The 18,752-nt window shown below is 36.2% G+C and overlaps 1 protein-coding gene across 1 annotated transcript in view; it reads right to left on the bottom strand.

Annotated features, from left to right (window-relative positions):
- galntl6 (polypeptide N-acetylgalactosaminyltransferase like 6) overlaps nucleotides 1-18,752 on the bottom strand; it is a 180,321-nt gene that overhangs the window by 3,017 nt on the left and 158,552 nt on the right. The window contains exons 8-11 of the mRNA XM_062994766.1: nucleotides 16,694-16,811; nucleotides 13,878-13,985; nucleotides 9,528-9,749; nucleotides 1,769-1,885 (exon numbers count right to left, since the gene is read on the bottom strand). Coding sequence (XP_062850836.1) covers nucleotides 1,769-1,885; nucleotides 9,528-9,749; nucleotides 13,878-13,985; nucleotides 16,694-16,811 — 565 coding nt within the window. The remainder of the gene's footprint in view (nucleotides 1-1,768; nucleotides 1,886-9,527; nucleotides 9,750-13,877; nucleotides 13,986-16,693; nucleotides 16,812-18,752) is intronic.

The following is an 18,752-nucleotide window of genomic DNA, read 5'->3' as shown; positions in this document are numbered from 1 at the left end:
TTATTGGGGGGAGCTTGGTCATGTAATTTATTTGGGGTAGGTTGGTAGTGCAATGTATTGAGACAGGTTTGGTACAATAATGTATTGGGGGTTTGGCAATGTGATGTTTTTGTGAGGGGGTTGGTATTGTAAAATATTGATGGGGTTTAATATTGTAATGTGTTAATGGGGTTTGGTATTGCAATGTTTTAGAAAGGGGTTTGGTATTGTGATGTATTGGGAGGGGGTTTGGTATTGTAATGTATTAAGTGGGGGTATGGTATTGTAATGTACTGAGAGGGGGTTTGGTATTGTAATGTATTGTAGGGTTTGGTATTGTAATGTACTGAGAGGGGGTTTGGTATTGTAATGTATTGAGCGGGGGTTTGGTATTGTAATGTACTGGAAGGGGGTTTGGTATTGTAATGTATTGGTAAGGGGGCTTGGTAATGTAATGTATTAAGAGGGGGTTTGGTAATGTAATGTATTGAGAGGGGGTTTGGTATTGTAATGTATTGAGCGGGGGTTTGGTAATGTAATGTATTAAGAGGGGGTTTGGTAATGTAATGTATTGAGAGGGGGTTTGGTATTGTAATGTATTGAGCGGGGGTTTGGTAATGTAATGTATTAAGAGGGGGTTTGGTAATGTAATGTATTGAGAGGGGGTTTGGTATTGTAATGTATTGAGCGGGGGTTTGGTAATGTAATGTATTGAGAGGGGGCTTGGTAATGTAATGTATTGAGCGGGGGTTTGGTAATGTAATGTATTAAGAGGGGGTTTGGTAATGTAATGTATTGAGAGGGGGTTTGGTAATGTAATGTATTAAGAGGGGGGTTGGTAATGTAATGTATTAAGAGGGGGGTTGGTAATGTAATGTATTAAGAGGGGTTTTTGCCAATATAATGTATTGGGAGGGGGTATGGTAATGTGATGTATTGGGAGGGGGTTGTTATTGTAATATATTGATGGGGTTTGGTTTTGTAATATAATGGTAGGGTTTGGTATTGTAATGTATTGGGAGGGAGTTTGGTAATATAATATGTTGGGATGGTTGGTAATCTGTATTGGGAGGGGGTTTGGTAATCAAGTTATTGGCACAGGGGTTGGTAATATAGTGTATTGGGACGGCGGTTTGATAATACCATTTATTTGGGGAGGGGGGGTAATGCACTGTATTTAAAGAGGGTTTGGTATTGTAATATATTCGGAGGGGGTTCGTGTGTGATTATGTATTGAGATTAGTTCTATTTTTACTATGAAGGTTTTCTTTCTTAATTCTAAATATTGCGATGGGTTGATATATTTCAATATGATGCAGTATATTAGAAGGGGGTTAGGTATTTGTAATATATTGGTGGGGTTTGGTATTGTATTTAATATTGCGATGGGTTGATATATTTCGATATGATGCAGTATATTGGGATGGGTTTGGTAGTGGTCTTGGTAATCAGTCTTGCTCCTGAAGATTTAGAACCCCACTGAGTTTAGATCCGACACTAATCTAACTCATCTTAATCCAGTTAATTCAATCCCTCAAACCTCAGCTGGGGGTTAAGAAGCTGTAGGATTAGGTGATTAAGATCTGATTCTTGTTACTGAATTAAATGATTGTTTGTAATCTCGCTCTATAAAGAATTATTATTATTATAAGGATTATTTCTAATGAGCTTTTCCCACCAACAGCTTGGCGCGGCGGCTCCTGTTGTGTTCGGCCGAGCTGAAGGTTCGACGTTAATGAGCTGTTTGTAATGGACGGATCTTTTGGATGAGATGATGGTGCTGCTTCACCTGTTCGTGAGCCCAGGTTCTCTCGGCTCCCTCTTTCAGACAGGCGTCCAGACGGAGCTCCGTTCCTGTCGAGCCGTGTTTGGAGTCGATACACAACCCGGACGCAGCGCTCCGGATCTGCACACACACATGAGGAAGATGAATGACGATCAATAGGAATTACATTTATCTGTGCAGTTAATTCATTACGCTGTGTTGAACAAAATATAGCCAAAATGTATATAGACACCATTTCCAATAATTACGTCCAGCTGGTTCAGCCACAGCCGTTTGTTATTATATATGAAATAAATGTTATTCTGTTATTGCTGACTTTGTGACTATAGTTTGAGGAAGGTCTTTTTCCTGTTCAAGTTGTTTTGAAGAGCTTCATCCAGCATACAGCCCTAAATTCAACCCAATAGAACACCTTTAGAGTAAATTAGATCAATAATTGTGAGCAAGGCTCTTTTGTCCAACATCGGTGCCTGACCTCACAGATGCTCTTTTGACTGGAAGAGCACAAATTCCCACAGACACACAGTGGCATAGGTAATTTGCAATGGATAGATGAATGGATGAATGGCAGGGAGGGAGGAAGGAAAAACTTGAAAGGAAGAAAGGAAGAAGGAAGGCAGAAAGAAAGGAAGATAAAACTAGAAAAAAGGAAGGACGGAAGGAAAAACTAGAAAATAAGGAAGATAAAACTAAGAAGAAAGGAAGGAAAGCAAGAAAAAAATAAAAAGGAAGAGAGGAAGGATGAAAGGAAGGAAGGAAAAACTAGAAGGGGAGAAAGCAAGGAAGGAAGGAAGGAAGAAAAGAGGGAAAGAAGGAAGGAACAAAGAACTAGAAAAAAGAGGAATGAATGAATGAAGAAAGGAAGGAGGATTAAACCAAGAAGGAAGGAAAATAAAACTAGAAAGGAAGGAAGGAAAAAGGGAGGAACAAAAATACAAAGGAAGGAAAATAAAATTAGGAAGGAAGAAAACAAAACTAGAAAGAGGAAAAACTAGTAAGTACGCAAGGAAGGAAGAAAAAAATAGAAAGAGAGCAAGGAAAAACTAGAAAGCAAAGAAGGAAGGAAGATACAACAAGGAAGGAAGGAAAGAAGATAAAACTACAAGGAAGGAATGAAGGAAGGAAGATACAACAAGGAAGGAAGGAAAGAAGATAAAACTACAAGGAAGGAAGGAAGGAAGGAAGGAAGGAAGGAAGATACAACAAGGAAGGAAGGAAGGCCGGAAGGAAGGAAGATATAACTAAAAGAAAGGCAGGAAGGAAGGAAAATAAAACTAGAAAAGAAGAAGGAAGGAAGAAAGGAAGAAAGATACAACTAGAAACATAGAAAAGAAGGAAGGGACGAAGGAAAAAATTACGAACAAAAAAAAAACTAGAACGAAAGGAAAAACTAGTAAGTATGCAAGGAAGGAAGAAAAAAATAGAAAGAGAAGAAGGAAGGGAAGGAAGAAAGACACAATAAGGAAGGAAAGAAGGAAGAAAAAAACTAGGAAGGAGGGATGGAGAAAGGAATGAAGGAAGGAACAACTAGAAAGGAAGATAAAACTATAAAAAAGATAGGGGGGGTAAGAAAAACTACAGATAAAGGGAAATAAAACTAGAAAGGAAGGAAGGAAGAAAGGAAAAATAGGAAGGAGGTAAGGAGAGAAGGAAGGAAGATACAACTAGAAAGGAAGGAGAGAAAAGAAAAACTAGAGACGAAGAGATATAAAACTAGGAAGGAAGGAAGCAAGGAAAAACTAGAAAGGAAGGAAGGCATATAAAACTAGAAAAGAAGGAAGACAGAAAAAACCAGTAAGTACACAAGGAAGGAGGGAGGGATGAAAATAAAACTAGAAAGGAAGAAAGAAAGTAAAATACAAGTAGAAAGGAAGGAAGGAAGATAAATCAAGGAAGGAAGGAGGGAAGGAAAAAAGGAAGAAAAATAAAACTAGGAGAGAAAGTAGGAAATAAGGGAATGCGTATTTATGCTGAAGTGTTAGCCTCTGTGTTCATTCAATTTTATTTCCAGTAATGACTTGATCCCAGATGGGGCGCAGGGTGGAAACGCACCATAAATCGGGCACCAATTTACTACAGGGCAAGACACACTCACACATTCACCCACTGAATTACACATATGGGCACTTTAGGGTTTCTAATTTGTCCTCTGTGTGTTATTTGGGGAGTGGGAGGAAACCAGAGGACACTGGGAAGGACACACAGACAACTTATAAACTTATAACACGATAGTGAGTTAAATATCGGTCACGCTTGATGTTTAATGACTGACATTTGGGTTAAATTTGGATTATACACGTCTCACACATCATAAATAGTCAAAATGGACCATCGTGAACTCACCAGGAGCACGGCAGTTTACAGACTGAACGAATGAATGAATGAATGAATAAGTGAATAAACACCAGAACTGCAGCACAGATTCTGTAGCTACCCATTAAAAACACATGTATTATTTTGAGTGCATCACCGCTTCCTCTACAAGCTCCGAGCCGCTCAGATGAGACACTCTGTGGAAGAGTGAGCCGACCTTGAACACACTAACAAAGATGTCCATTAGTATTTGGACAGGTCAGTTTACTGACGGATGAACGAACCTCTGCAGCGAGTCCCAATTTTTAAAGGTCGGAACAGGCAGAGAGAAAACGTCTCCCGTCTTTTCAAGATTTGATTCCATATACATTCGTTTTAAGCTGCTGGGAGGTTCAACCTTGAACTACAGAAAGTGCAGATAAGAACACAAACTGTCAGCAAGTTCAAATCCTTTCAGAAAGCCAGAACGACTGTATTTAAGGACAGCACACACATACACACACACACACACAGACACACACACACACACACATCCATATTTACACAAACACATACTGTCCAGTGATTATATCCACTAGATTTATAAACAAGATAGATAAACAGACAGACAGACAGACAGACAGACAGAAAGATAGATCAAAAGATAGATAGACAGACAGACAGACAGACAGACAGACAGTTAGACATACATACAGACAGACAAGTACATAGATACAGTATATAGATAGATAGATAGATAGATAGATAGATAGATAGATAGATAGATAGATAGATAGATAGATAGACAAAAAGACAGACAGATAGATAAATAGACAGACAGACAGTTAGACATACATACAGACAGACAAGTACATAGATACAGTATATAGATAGATGATAGATAGATAGATAGATAGATAGATAGATGATAGATAGATAGATAGATAGATAGATAGATAGATAGATAGATAGATAGATAGACAAAAAGACAGACAAATAGATAAATAGACAGACAGACAGATAGACGGACAGAAAGATACAGACAGACAGATAGACAAACATACAGACTGACAGATCAATAGACAGACAGACATACATACAGATGGGTGGGCAGGCAGGTAGGTAGACAGATGGGTGGGCAGACAGGCAGACAGATAGACAAACAGAAAGATAGATAGATAGATAGATAGATAGATAGATAGATAGATAGATAGATAGATAGATAGATAGACAGACAGACAGATAGATAGGTAGGCAAAAAGACAGACAGATGGCAGATAGATAGACAGACAGAAAGATAGACAGACAAATAGACAGACAGACAGGCAGACAGACAGGCAGACAGACAGACAGAGATAGACAGACGGACAGATAGATACTTTATTGATCCCAAAGGAAATTAAAGCCCCAAAACCACGGTACTATATATTTTTAGGATTCTATAACATTTTTAAGATTTTAGCATATATTACACACAAGCGTATAATTTGTTTTATATAATAGTTGTTTTACACCTGTTAGCGTGGGTATAATCCTCAGTCATAACGAGGGGTGTCCACATACATTCGGCCACATATATTATCTGTGTACCCAAATAATGCCACCTGGAGGAGACCTCCTGTCCTCTGCAGGGGGTACAGAGACATGCTGACCCATCGATCCTCCCTAGGACTCTCCAAATGTACCAGATCAGGCTGGGTAACAGATGGGCAGCCCAGCAAGGTGGCACATCAAGTCTCACAATCAAATAGATGTTTACCATGCATAACTTACCGTTCACCCCACCTGCACCTCACCCCCCTTTATTTATTTATTTAGCTCTCTTCATTGTAAATACATTTCGGGGAGGCACAACGAGTGTTTAATGGCTTTCTGAGTGAAAGCAGCACCAGCCAGAAACACACACGAATGGCGCCAGTGTTGTGAGTGCCAGCAGTGCTATTAAATCTTAATTCTTAATTAAATATTTATTTCATTTAAAATGTAACGTTCATCGTTGCTACAAGTAGGTGAGCAGAGGAATAAAAAGCTGTCGTCGTCTGAGAGAATAAATGAAAATGTGCATGATTACAAATACAATAATAATAATAATAATAATAAAAATATTAATAATAACAATAAAAATGTTAATAATAATAACAACAACAATAATAGTTACACAATAATAATAATAATAATGTTTATTATTATTATTTAATAATAATAATAATAATAATAAATGCATTGACCAGAATAAAGCGGTGGTAAAAAAAGCTAATTAATAAATGAGTGAATGAATACATGTATCAATTATATCATAATTAATACACATAAATAAATAAATAAATAAATAAATAAATAAATAGTATAGGTTATAAAACTTTTGTAAAAATGCACATAAATATAAAATATATTATATAATAATATCCAGAACATTACAAGGTGGAGAAAAGTGGAACATAAATAAACATGGGCAGTGGTAGCTCAGTGGTTAAGGTACTGGACTAGTAATCAGAAGATTTCCAGTTCAAGCCCCCCCACCACCAAGTTGCCACTGTTGGGCCCCTGAGCAACCCTCAACCTCAAAATTGTGTTCAGTCATAACTGTAAGTCATTTTGGATAAAAACGTCTCCTAAATGCCGAAAATGTGAATGTGCATGTAAATAAATAAATGAATAAATAAATACATAAATAAAAAATAAATAAATAAATAATAGTATAGGTTGTAAAACATTTGTAAAAATCCATATAAATATAAAATATAATATATAAAAAAATCTATAACATTACAGGGTGGAGAAAAATGGAACATAATTAAATAAGCAAATAATAAAAAATAATAAAATAAAATAAATAAATATTATAGGTTTTAAACCATTTGTAAAAGTGCATATAATCATAAAATATAATATATAATAAAATCCATAACATTACAGGGTGGAGAAAAGTTTAAAACCCTGAACAGGCTAAAGCGGTGGTAAAATAAATAAATGAATGAATAACTAACTAACTAAATATATAACTAACTAACTAAATAAATAAATAAATAATAGTACAGGTTGTAAAACATTTGTAAAAATCCACATAAATATAAAAGATATTATATAATAAAATCTATAACATTACTGGGTGGAGAAAAGTGAAACATAAATAAATGAGCAAATTAAAAAATAAAAATAAAAACAATGAATAAACAAAAACAATAGATAAATAAATATTACAGGTTGTAAAACATTTATAAAAATCCATATAAATATAACAGATAATAAATATAATAAAATTTATAGCACTACAGGGAGGAGAAAAGTAAACAAGCCTCCAGTCCGGCACCTCTTTAGCCATCTAATGTTACAGTGAATAATGAATTAGCCGAATAGCCTGTCAGGCCCAATTACCGGCCGCAGCACAAAAGCATCACACAGCCGCCGTGTATTTACAGCCCGAAAATCACTGATGGAAGCAGAGCTGCAGGTTTTGAATGTCAGCGAGCATTAAAGATCACGCCGGTAAAGAAACGGCTACACGAGCGCAGCAAGACGGAAAATGAATTACAGCCCGGCTCACGGCGTATCTCGTAAATCATAAGCATCTGCTCGCGTGCTTTAGTTTTCATTTTCTAACACGAGCCGGGATGCAGAACGCCGCTCGTCCGTCTGATAGCCGAGCGCCGACGCCTGAACTGTTGTGAGTTTACAATAGAATCAGTCTGGTGCTGTAAAAACGGGCTGACATTTATTATGTAAATGAGGAGAGAAAAAGCACCGCCAGGTCACTTATCCAGTAATGCTTCATCATTTTATTTACCTTCGGAGGGGGGTCTGTGTGAAAGCCTAGTGTGCTGCCTTGCTACTACCTACCTGATCAGCTGCCTCAGTAGAGAGGATTCTAATCAGACATGGAACTCATAAGGCAGATTATTTAGACGCTCTACTTAAAGATTACGTCGATTACTAAGCTAACACAATTAGCCTCAGGCCATTCAAACTGATGGGCTGAGGCGACACAACCCACTAGCACACTAGCTAAGCGTTTTTTGTAAGAAAAGTAGCGCCGCACTGAATGTTGGGATTGCCTTCAGCGCTGAGAAAGCGTCGGACACTCCCTTGTTATTCAGTCAGATCATCACTCAGAATTAAGGAACCTCAGTAGGAGCATTTTAAGGGTCTAAGAATTTAGACATGCCCTCTTCTCGGGAGTATAGGATGACATAAAATGCGTCTATGTAGAGAGAGAGCCAGGTTTTTAGACAGACCCATAGATTTAGACTCAAGACTTGGTGTAACAGGGCTGGGCACGCCTCGTTAGACATAGCTGCGAATGTTTAATCAAGTTAGAACAACACTGAGGCTTTAAAGTTACTAAACAGAACAGAATTGCAATTAAAAAGTGGCCAAATTAATAAAAACAACTAAAAGACACAAAAACATTTGCAACCTGCACTGGAGACAGTGGATAGAACAGGGATAGTGCAGAACTGAGAACTGGATGTCAAAATATGACAGTCTGAACCTTTCAGCTCATCTATACATGGCCGGAACCCCTACCCTACCAACAGGGTACCCTTTTATACCCTGTAGTAGTTTTATGGGTATGTGCTCTCAGAAAAAAGACGTCACACAGCTTCTGGGGCAATTCACTTTCCCACAACACTGGGGCGAGTCCTCAGAAAACTAAAGACTGCTGACATCTCATGTCAACAAAAAAACAGACAGAACTGAGCAATCCAGCATCACGGTTTCAGAGAAAAGCAAATACGCAAAGGAGCCAGCAAGAATGAAAAGAGAAACAGTACAAAATAGGAGAACTTCCACCTGGAGCGAATCAACCCTCATGAGGCACAGAGCCCTGAAATCAGCCCCAATGAACAGCTTTGGAATGAACCAGAATAATATATGGGGCTTTCTTGACCAACATGACTGCCTAGCCTGCCTAATTCTCAAGAACATACTTAAAAGTCTTGTAGGAAGCCCTCTCGGAATAGTGGCTGTTTTAATGTCAATTGTTTTTGCAATGATATGTACAACAATCTTGGTCAGGTGTCCAAATACTTTTAGCCATATAGTGTGTAAAGGTTGTCCAATAATAAAAAATTTTTAAATGTTACATTTTATATTATTATTATTATTATTATTATTATTTTTTTTTTATTATTATTTTTATTATTATTTCTACATTTTTAATTTTATTATTATTATCATCATAATTATTATTATTATTGTTATTTTTATAATTTTATTATTATTATTTTTAATTTTATTTTATTACTATCATTATTATTGTTATTATTATTTTTTTATTTTTTTATTTCATTATTATTATTATTATCATAAATATTATTATTATTATTAGCATAATTATTATTATTATTATTATTATTATTATTATTTTAAATGTTATTATTATTATTATTTTCATTTTTTATTATTTTATTATTATGATTTTGCTTCTACCTGTACATATATGTGTTGTACGTGCACAGTGGATACTCACCTCCCCCCAGGCAGCGGGTAGGGGCTCCACAGGGGGGTAGTATTTGGGCAGGTCCCATGCCACCGTGTTCATGTACCATTTAAAATCTTTACACTTGAGGTTCTTGCGCAGCTCCTTCTGAGCGGTCAGGTCTCCCGTGGACAGATGTCGATACTCAGGTCTGCGCTGGTAGATGTACTCTGTGTATTCATCCATCCACGTCTCTGCTACCCGCTTCAGATTCTGAGAGAGAGAGAGAGAGAGAGAGAGAGAGAGAGTTACCGTGGGTATGAGAGAGAGACGAGAGTGGAAAAAGAAAGTATCAACCAATTCAGAGCAGTCACATCAGTAAAGCAAACTGAAATGAACTGGAACTGAAATATTTATTAATATTTAAAAATAAAATGAGGTCATGCTCGTGCACTAATGCTGGGATCCAGGGTTCAAATGCTCAGCAGTACTGTCTGCCAATCGGGCGTGGTCGTGTCTGAAGTGGGGTGGCCGAGGCCCCACGATGGATTGGTGTCTTGTCTGTTGAGTGTAACTGCATTGTACCAACTGATTTTAAAGAAGTTGGACCCACTGTGACTTACCCACTGTGATTAAATAAATATATGAATAAATCAAACAGATGCCCATTTTTGTCCTAATGAGATTGGTCTTTTCTAAAAAGCGGTTTTAAAATATAGAAACAAAATAAACAAAACAAACAAAGAAACAAACAAATAAATAAATAAATGCTCATTTTTGTCTGTATGAGATTGGTCTCCTCTGAAAAGCGGTTTTAAAATATGGAAACAAACAAAAACAAACAAATAAATAAATAAATAAATAAATATTTTAAAACATGCTCATTTTTGTCTGTATGAGAAAAATGGTTTGAAAATATGGAAACAAATAAATAAAAAATAATAAATAAATAAAGTGGTTTCAAAAGATGGAAATAAAAAACAAAACAAATAAATAAATAAATAAACAAACAAATAAATAAATAAAGTGGTTTTAAACGATGGAAACAAAAAACAAACAAATAAATAAATAAATAAATAAAACAGATGCTCATTTTTGCCCGTATTACGCTGATCTCTTCTAGAAAGCGGTTTGAAAATATGTAAATAAATAAATAAATTAATTTAATAATTAATATTGCCATGTTTATTCTGCATAATCTGTCACCGACAGTCTGTTATTACAACTGTTATTTATTTATTTATTTATTTATTTTATTTTGTAATTTTCATCCGTATGAACTCGGTCTCTTCTGGTTAACTAGTCCCTACTGACGAGGTGAAAATAATGGGACTGTTCTTGAACCCGTCTGTTTGGGTGTTCAGGACGTTACGACACTAACAGCAGTGACTCACACCGTTTTCGTGACTATAAACTGTTGCTGCTTGTTATTAATTGGCACAGTTGGGTGGCAGAATGTAGACTGGTGCTTCAGCAGAACCCACGCAGTCACACACTGCTGATCCATCTGTATTTTTTATTTATTTATTTATTTATATTTTATCTACAAGTGGTTTCCATTAGCGCCGACATATTGCTGCGTTTATAGCGGTCGGCTCGGCGGTCACACCTGCTGTGTTTATCCTGAATAATCTGTCACCAACAACCTGTTATTACTCGTATTATTACTGGTATTTTCACTGTCTGTTCCATTATTCTTTTATTTATTATTATTTCATTTATTTATTCATTTTATTATTATTTTATTTGTCTTTGCCGGCACTGCAGTACGGCTTTATCTGCAACTTGTATCCACTCACTGAGCATAGCTACTATGCAAATGAACTTTGTGGGTATACAATTACTGACCAATGGGCTGCTCTGTACACTCTTTCACCTCCCTGCATCCTGTTCACTAACCGAGAGTGACCCGAGCTGACCAGAGCTTTCTCAGTACTGTAGTGACACTAACATAGTAAATGTGGTGTGGTCATTGTGGTGTGTGTTATAGGGCAGTGATAGATCAAAAGGTTGCTGGTTCAAGCCCTGCAGTTGCCAAATTGCCACTATTGGGCCCCTAAACAAGACCCTTAATCCTCGATGGATCAGATTGTATTTTTATTGTCATAACTTAATCTGGATAAAAGCGTCTGCTAAGTGCTACTAATATAAATGTTCTGGTACGAGTGTATCAGGTGCAGTGTTGTTGGGAATACACCTAATACACACATTCCTACACCTAATACACCCATCAGAAAAACACACACTACTGTGGTACCCCATGTTATTGGATATTGGCTGTTATTGGAAATGGGATGAATTGGGACACTAACGGTGAACCAGGCCTTATTGTCCAATATCAGAACCCACAATAATGATCTATTTAGCTGTTTCTGAATGGAAGTAATTCCCTGCAGTCGTGTTCTAATATATAGTGGATAGCAGAAGAGTGTGGCCAGTTGAATGATTTTAAACATGGCGTTTGGTTGCGTGGTGTCCACAAACATTTGGTCATTAGTGTATGAACAACAGCGCTGTTTTTCTCAGCATATCTCAGCACCTCAGTCTGGAAGGAGGAGGGAGTCAGAGCGGAGGACCAGCCATGGAACAGACCCAAGTACTCAAGGTTTAAGGTCAGTGCTCAAGAGTCCAACAGTGGCAGAACAGCAGTGTTGGGATTTGACTTCTGATCAATAGTTAGAAACTAAAGCCCGGAGCCAAAACTGCCCTGAAACTCAGTCGACTGAGAAAAGTCTGAGGGATTCAGTTTAAATCAAATGAGATAAAATAAAATATGTACTTTATAAGTATATATTGTACTTTCATATGTATATATGTATATTCATATGTATATATGTACTTTATAATAGTAATTATAATAATAATAATAATAATAATATTAATAATAATAATAATAATAAAAATGTACTTAACAATAATAATAATAATAATAGTAATAATAATATAATATTAATGTAGTTTATAATAGTAATAATAATAATAACAATAATAATAATAATGTACTTTATAATAATAATAATAATAATAATAACAATAATAATAATAAAAATGTACTTAACAATAATAATAATAATAATAATAATAATAATACTATTGTACATAATAATAATAATAATAATAATAATAATAATAATAATGTATTTAACAATAATAATAATAATAATAATAATAATAATAATAATTAATAATAATTAATAATAATTATTAATAATAATTAATAATAATAGTAATAATCATAATAATAATAATAATATTAATAATAATAATAATAATAATAATAATAAAAATGTACTTAACAATAATAATAATACTAATAGTAATAATAATATAATATTAATGTCGTTTATAATAGTAATAATAATAATAACAATAATAATAATAATGTACTTTATAATATTAATAATAATAATAATAACAATAATAATAATAATAATAACAATAATAATAATAAAAATGAACTTAACAATAATAATAATAATAAGAATAATAAGAATAATAATAATATTGTACATAATAATAATAATAATAATAATAATACAAATAATAATAATGTATTTAACAATAATAATAATAATAATGAATAATAATTAATAATAATAATTAATAATAATAATAATTAATAATAATAATTAATAATAATTAATAATAATAATTAATAATTAATAATAATAGTAATAATCATAATAATAATAATACTAATAAGTATAATAATAATAATTAATAATAATAATTATTAAAAATAATAATAATAATTAATAATTAATAATAATAGTAATAATAATAATAATAATAATAATTATTATTATTATTAATAATAATAATAATAATATTTTTATTAGCAGGGGTGTCCCAATAGTTTTCTCCATTGAGTGTAAAATGGGTTATATCGGGGTGTCACAGTGTACAGAGCAACAGATGGTCTACAGTCAGTAATGGTATACCCACCAAGTTCATCTGCATGTTGGGTAAATTTTATAAAATAATCCATGAATGTACAAACATTGTAAAGGTTTGGCTTTAACTGTGAGTATTAAGGGGGCACGGTGGCACAGTGCTGTTGCCTCACAGTGGGAAGGGCATGGGTTTGAATCCCCGGGTCTTTTCTGTGTTGAGTTTGCATGTTCTCTCTGTGTTTCTTCACACAAGTCCAAAGACCTGCAGTCAGGCCAGTTGGATCTACAAAAAAAGTGTGTGTGTGTCAGGGTTGAATCGATACCACCGCAACCCTGACCAGGATAAAGACATGCTAAAATGTCAATGAATGAATGAATGTAACTATTAACACTCGACACTCGACACACCATTAGATCATTGATTATTTTCCTACAGACTGGAACAGATCAGTGTGAATATACAGGTCGGGTCAGGTCAGGTCAGCGCACTATATGGTGCTAGACTCACTCTGGCCAGGCTGGTTCCTGTGGGCACTTTGTATGGTACGTACTTCCTGTAGATGTGTCCCACCCTAGAACATGGAACATCGTACATGCTGCCCCCACACATCCACACCTGAGAGAAAAACACACAGAAACAGTAAACATCATTATAGTGACACATTATTCGTCCTAAAGCTGGTTTTCCTGCTGTGGAGCAAGTGTAAAAGCCGGTGAACGAACGTGTACCGCGATGATCCGTAACACGGTTCCACCATGCGCCTGTTCCCCCCCCAAAAAAAGCACCATCCACTCTGTAGGTTCCAATTACCCTCCTCCAGTCTGACAGCAGAGGAGAGGAAGAGGAAAGGTTTTTCCTCCTGTTTAAATCTCTCAGCTACAGCTCAGAGATTTCGACCTTGATCTGAACCTACAGATGCGCCCTCTCCAAAGATGCCGCCTTAAAGCATAAAGAGTGAATTCTGGCCCGGCCACCGAATCTGAGAAAAAAAAAGAAAAAGAGAAACGGGGGGTGGTGGGGAGTTTGGAGTATCTGATGGACGAGTCTGAGGGCTTTTCGTTTGATTGTGTGCCCCGCTGTGTGAGAGAACTCTGTGCTGATATCAAACACCGTGCCGCTGTCTTTTTCCCTCTGGGGTGGCGTGGAGGGATCAGGAACGCTTTATACACTCCGATACGCCGACGGTCCTGCGCTGCCAGCGCAGAGCCACACAGAATCAATTCTCAGAGGGTATACATGAGTAAAATAACCATTATTATTATTATTATTATTATTATTATTACTACTATTGCTATTATTATTATCATTATTAATATTATTATTATTATTATTATTTTTCCAATTATTATTATTGCTATTATTATTATTATTATCATATTATTATTATTATCATTACTGCTATTATTATTATTATTATTATTATTACTATTATTATTGCTATTATTATTATTATTATTATTATTATTATTATTATTATTATTGCTATTATTATTATTATTAATACTATTATTATTATTATTATTATTATTATTATTGCTATTATTATAATTTTTACTTTTTATTATTATTATTATTATTATTATTATTATTATTAATTATTATTATTATTATTAATATTACTATTACTAACTAGGGTCCTGACACAGCATTGAAGACCCTGCCCCCTTTTAGTCCGGTCCTTTCCCATCAAGCAGACTAGCGGTCAATTTTGTTTGCCAACTGTGCCCTCTAGGGGGCGCCAAGATGACCGGTAATAGAACTGAGATTTTAACTCCAGCGCTAGTGAGCTATTAGTATCCTTCCACTACTCGTCAATATGTAAATGTAATGTGATGTAATGTGAAGGCACCTCAACCAGACGGACGATAGATCGTATCTGTTAAGCACCCGACTAGGGTGGCGGCACCACCGAGACTCAAACCCGAACTGTTGCGCCATTCAAGCGTCCGTTATTAATCATTATTAATCATTTCACCATGAAATAGTCTCACCGGGCGTGTCAGTGAACTCAGGGTTCAGGATGAGACGTTATTCGAAGTAACGGAGCAGTATGTAAAATCCACCCACAGTAAACAGAAGGTTGGTGGTTGGTGTGTTGGCTGATGCCAGGCTCGAGCAATCCAAGTTTATCCTGGCGCTGCCATCACACTACTGAGTAACACGTTTCTCAATACACACAGGATGAGCATATAACGTATAACATGCTAGATCTGAACATCTATAAATATTAGATGTTCATAATTTGGCGAGCGAGCAATCAGAACCAATTAAAATCTGCCATGGCAAAAAAAAAAAAAAAAAAATAAATAAATAAATAAATAAATAAATAAATAAATAAATAAATGTAGTTGTACTATTTTTGCAGTTGCTATGGTTTCCACAACAACAGCATCTGTTAGAATAGAATTGAACCAATTCACTGATATAAATAAACAGATTCATCCGGAGCTGCTGCTGAAACCGGGGGAGAATTTTATAACCTACATGACATTCATGCTACTGCTATCTATCATCTGTCCTTCTGTATCTTTGTCTGTCTGTCTGTCTTTTTGTCTGTCTGTCTCTTTGTCTAACTACCTATCTGTCTGTGAGTCTGTCTGTCTATCTGTCAATCTATTCATTTACCCATTCATCTCTCTGTCGATCTGTCTGTCTGTCTGTCTGTCTGTCTGTATGTCTGTCTGTCTGTCTATCTATCTGTCTGTCCGTCAATCTGTCTATCTGTTCATTTACCCATCCATCTCTCTGTCGGTCTGTCTGTCTGTCTCTTTGTCTGTCTGTCTATCTATCTGTATCTTTGTCTGCCTGTCTGTCTGTCTTTCTATCCGTCTGTTGGTCTATCTGTCTGTCTGTCTGTCTGTCTGTCTATTTATCTATCTATTTGTATGTCCATCTGTTCATCTATCTTGTCTGTCTGCCTGTTTGTCTATCTTGTCTGTCTGCCCATTAATTCATACATCTTTATTTTCTGTCTTTCTGTCTGTCAGTCTATCTTGTCTGTCTGTCCACCTGTCTGTCTGTCACCTTGACTGTCTGTCTGTCTGTAGTTGAATCGATTTGAGGACGGGGTTCTACTGAGGTTCAGAATTTGGAAAATCTTCAACACCAATCACCATGTTTTATAAACCACGCTGCACTGTGAACAGGGACACAGTCTGCTGGAACTGTACAGGGCCTTCCCTAAAGTGTTGCCACAAAGATTCCATACACCTGTTAGCAACAGGGTTAGCTAAACCCCCTTAATTAAAAGAGAACTACTGTTACAAACTAATAAGCTCACTTTAATATAAATGTATGACAGTCATAGTCCCAAAAAGTCTCACCTTGAAGGAGATCTCGTACTGCTCTCCTCCCCAGATCTCCAGGCCCGTGTCATAGCCTCCCAGTTCCCAAAACCATTGGCGGTTCACAGCAAACAGACCTCCGGCCATCACTGGAGACCTGAGGAGAAAAGAGGACCGTTCAATACCCTGTCAATACGCCACACCCACACCCACACACCTCATCATACATTTATAACTATGGATCCTCCTGAAGCTCAGGGGCTTCGTACTGACCGAAAACATCCCACTGAAGGTCATCCGGATATCACACCACATCTTATAACCCAGTCCGACAGTACGCGGCTGCCAGGATAAAGCCGCGGTAACAATGTATAAAATATAATAGAATTTCATTGGTAGTCTCATACATTTGGTAGCAATGGGTGTGGTTAAAAGCAACTGGTTTCCACACAGAACGAAACCCCCAGTATGTGTGTTGTAGCTTCGACCAGTCCAAGGAATCACATACCACAGAGACAGCTAAGTGAAACCCAGACCGACCCTCCCTCCCACAGACACCACCAGTTTAAACTGTAGGACATTCACACTCAAAAGCTTGGATTTTATACATTTGGTAGCAACATTTGTGGTTAAAAGACCGACCGGGCAAAGTTGTGGACTTTTACATACTGGTCTTCTTTTCACCAACCAGCAACAGAATCCCACACAGAACTGTACTAAATCCATCCCACACAGCCCTGCTTTGTTTTACAATCCCCCCAGTATGCGTGTTGTAGCTTTGTTGAAATGTCATCAAAGTGTGAATATGAATTTGTGTGGAATAAGCGTCAGATCCAGTGTTACAGCTCCACATGTACCTGTGTTTATCTGGATTTTCCTCCCTGTTTCACTTTTAAACTTGTGTTACCGCTCGAGCTTCTGAGAAATGGTGAGAATCAGAATCAGCTTCTCCCAGATTCTAAAACGCTTCTGGTTCAAAATAAAGCTTAACGTGGTTTAATGTAGTAAAAGAAGGAGACAGGAGCACTAAACTTTTCTTCATTATTACTGCTCATAAGTTCCTCCACTAATCACATTCCTCACTCGCTGTTTTACTACAGTAAGTCACGTTAAGTTTTGTGCACCACCGCCACACTTCAGAGGAAATAACGGCACAGCAGTGCAGAAGCGGTTTTGTCACTTCTCATGTGAATGTGCCGGTGCTGAACGAAATACGGTATTCCAAGATCAGGCAGCTTCACGATTAAGAAGTGTGAGGAAACAATAAAAAAGTAAAGCCAAAGAGCAGCTTTTATTGCATTTCAGTGTGTTTATATTATATTTGAGTTATTTTCAGTGTATAAGTGTCAAAAACATCCTCATTATTTTACATCAGCCTAAATTATATGCAGTTCTATGGGACCATGGACGCATTAACAGGTTTCCCAAACATCCTTATGGGAAAAAATAGCTTGAAACTCAACGTCTTTAAAACTCAACGCCACCACAACTCTTGAACAGTTTCAAGATACCACTGTATCTTGTAGGTTCTAACTAGGCAGCACATAGACTGGACGGACACAGAACTGACCATTAGCGGGTCAACAGAAGTACAAACCAGTCAGTCCAGTTGTTTGTGGGCGTGCACTGGCCCAGTTTGGTGGATTTGCTGGTTTTGGCTTCTATGTTTTATATATATATGTATATACAGTATATATATATACAGTATATGTATATATATATATATATATATATACAGTGTATCACAAAAGTGAGTACACCCCTCACATTTCTGCAGATATTTAAGTATATCTTTTCATGGGACAACACTGACAAAATGACACTTTGACACAATGAAAAGTAGTCTGTGTGCAGCTTATATAACAGTGTAAATTTATTCTTCCCTCAAAATAACTCAATATACAGCCATTAATGTCTAAACCACCGGCAACAAAAGTGAGTACACCCCTTAGTGAAAGTTCCTGAAGTGTCAATATTTTGTGTGGCCACCATTATTTCCCAGAACTGCCTTAACTCTCCTGGGCATGGAGTTTACCAGAGCTTCACAGGTTGCCACTGGAATGCTTTTCCACTCCTCCATGACGACATCACGGAGCTG

This window comes from Trichomycterus rosablanca, chromosome 5, assembly GCF_030014385.1.
Source record: "Trichomycterus rosablanca isolate fTriRos1 chromosome 5, fTriRos1.hap1, whole genome shotgun sequence".
NCBI lineage: Eukaryota > Metazoa > Chordata > Actinopteri > Siluriformes > Trichomycteridae > Trichomycterus > Trichomycterus rosablanca.
This window is presented reverse-complemented; position numbering and strand designations above follow the sequence as displayed.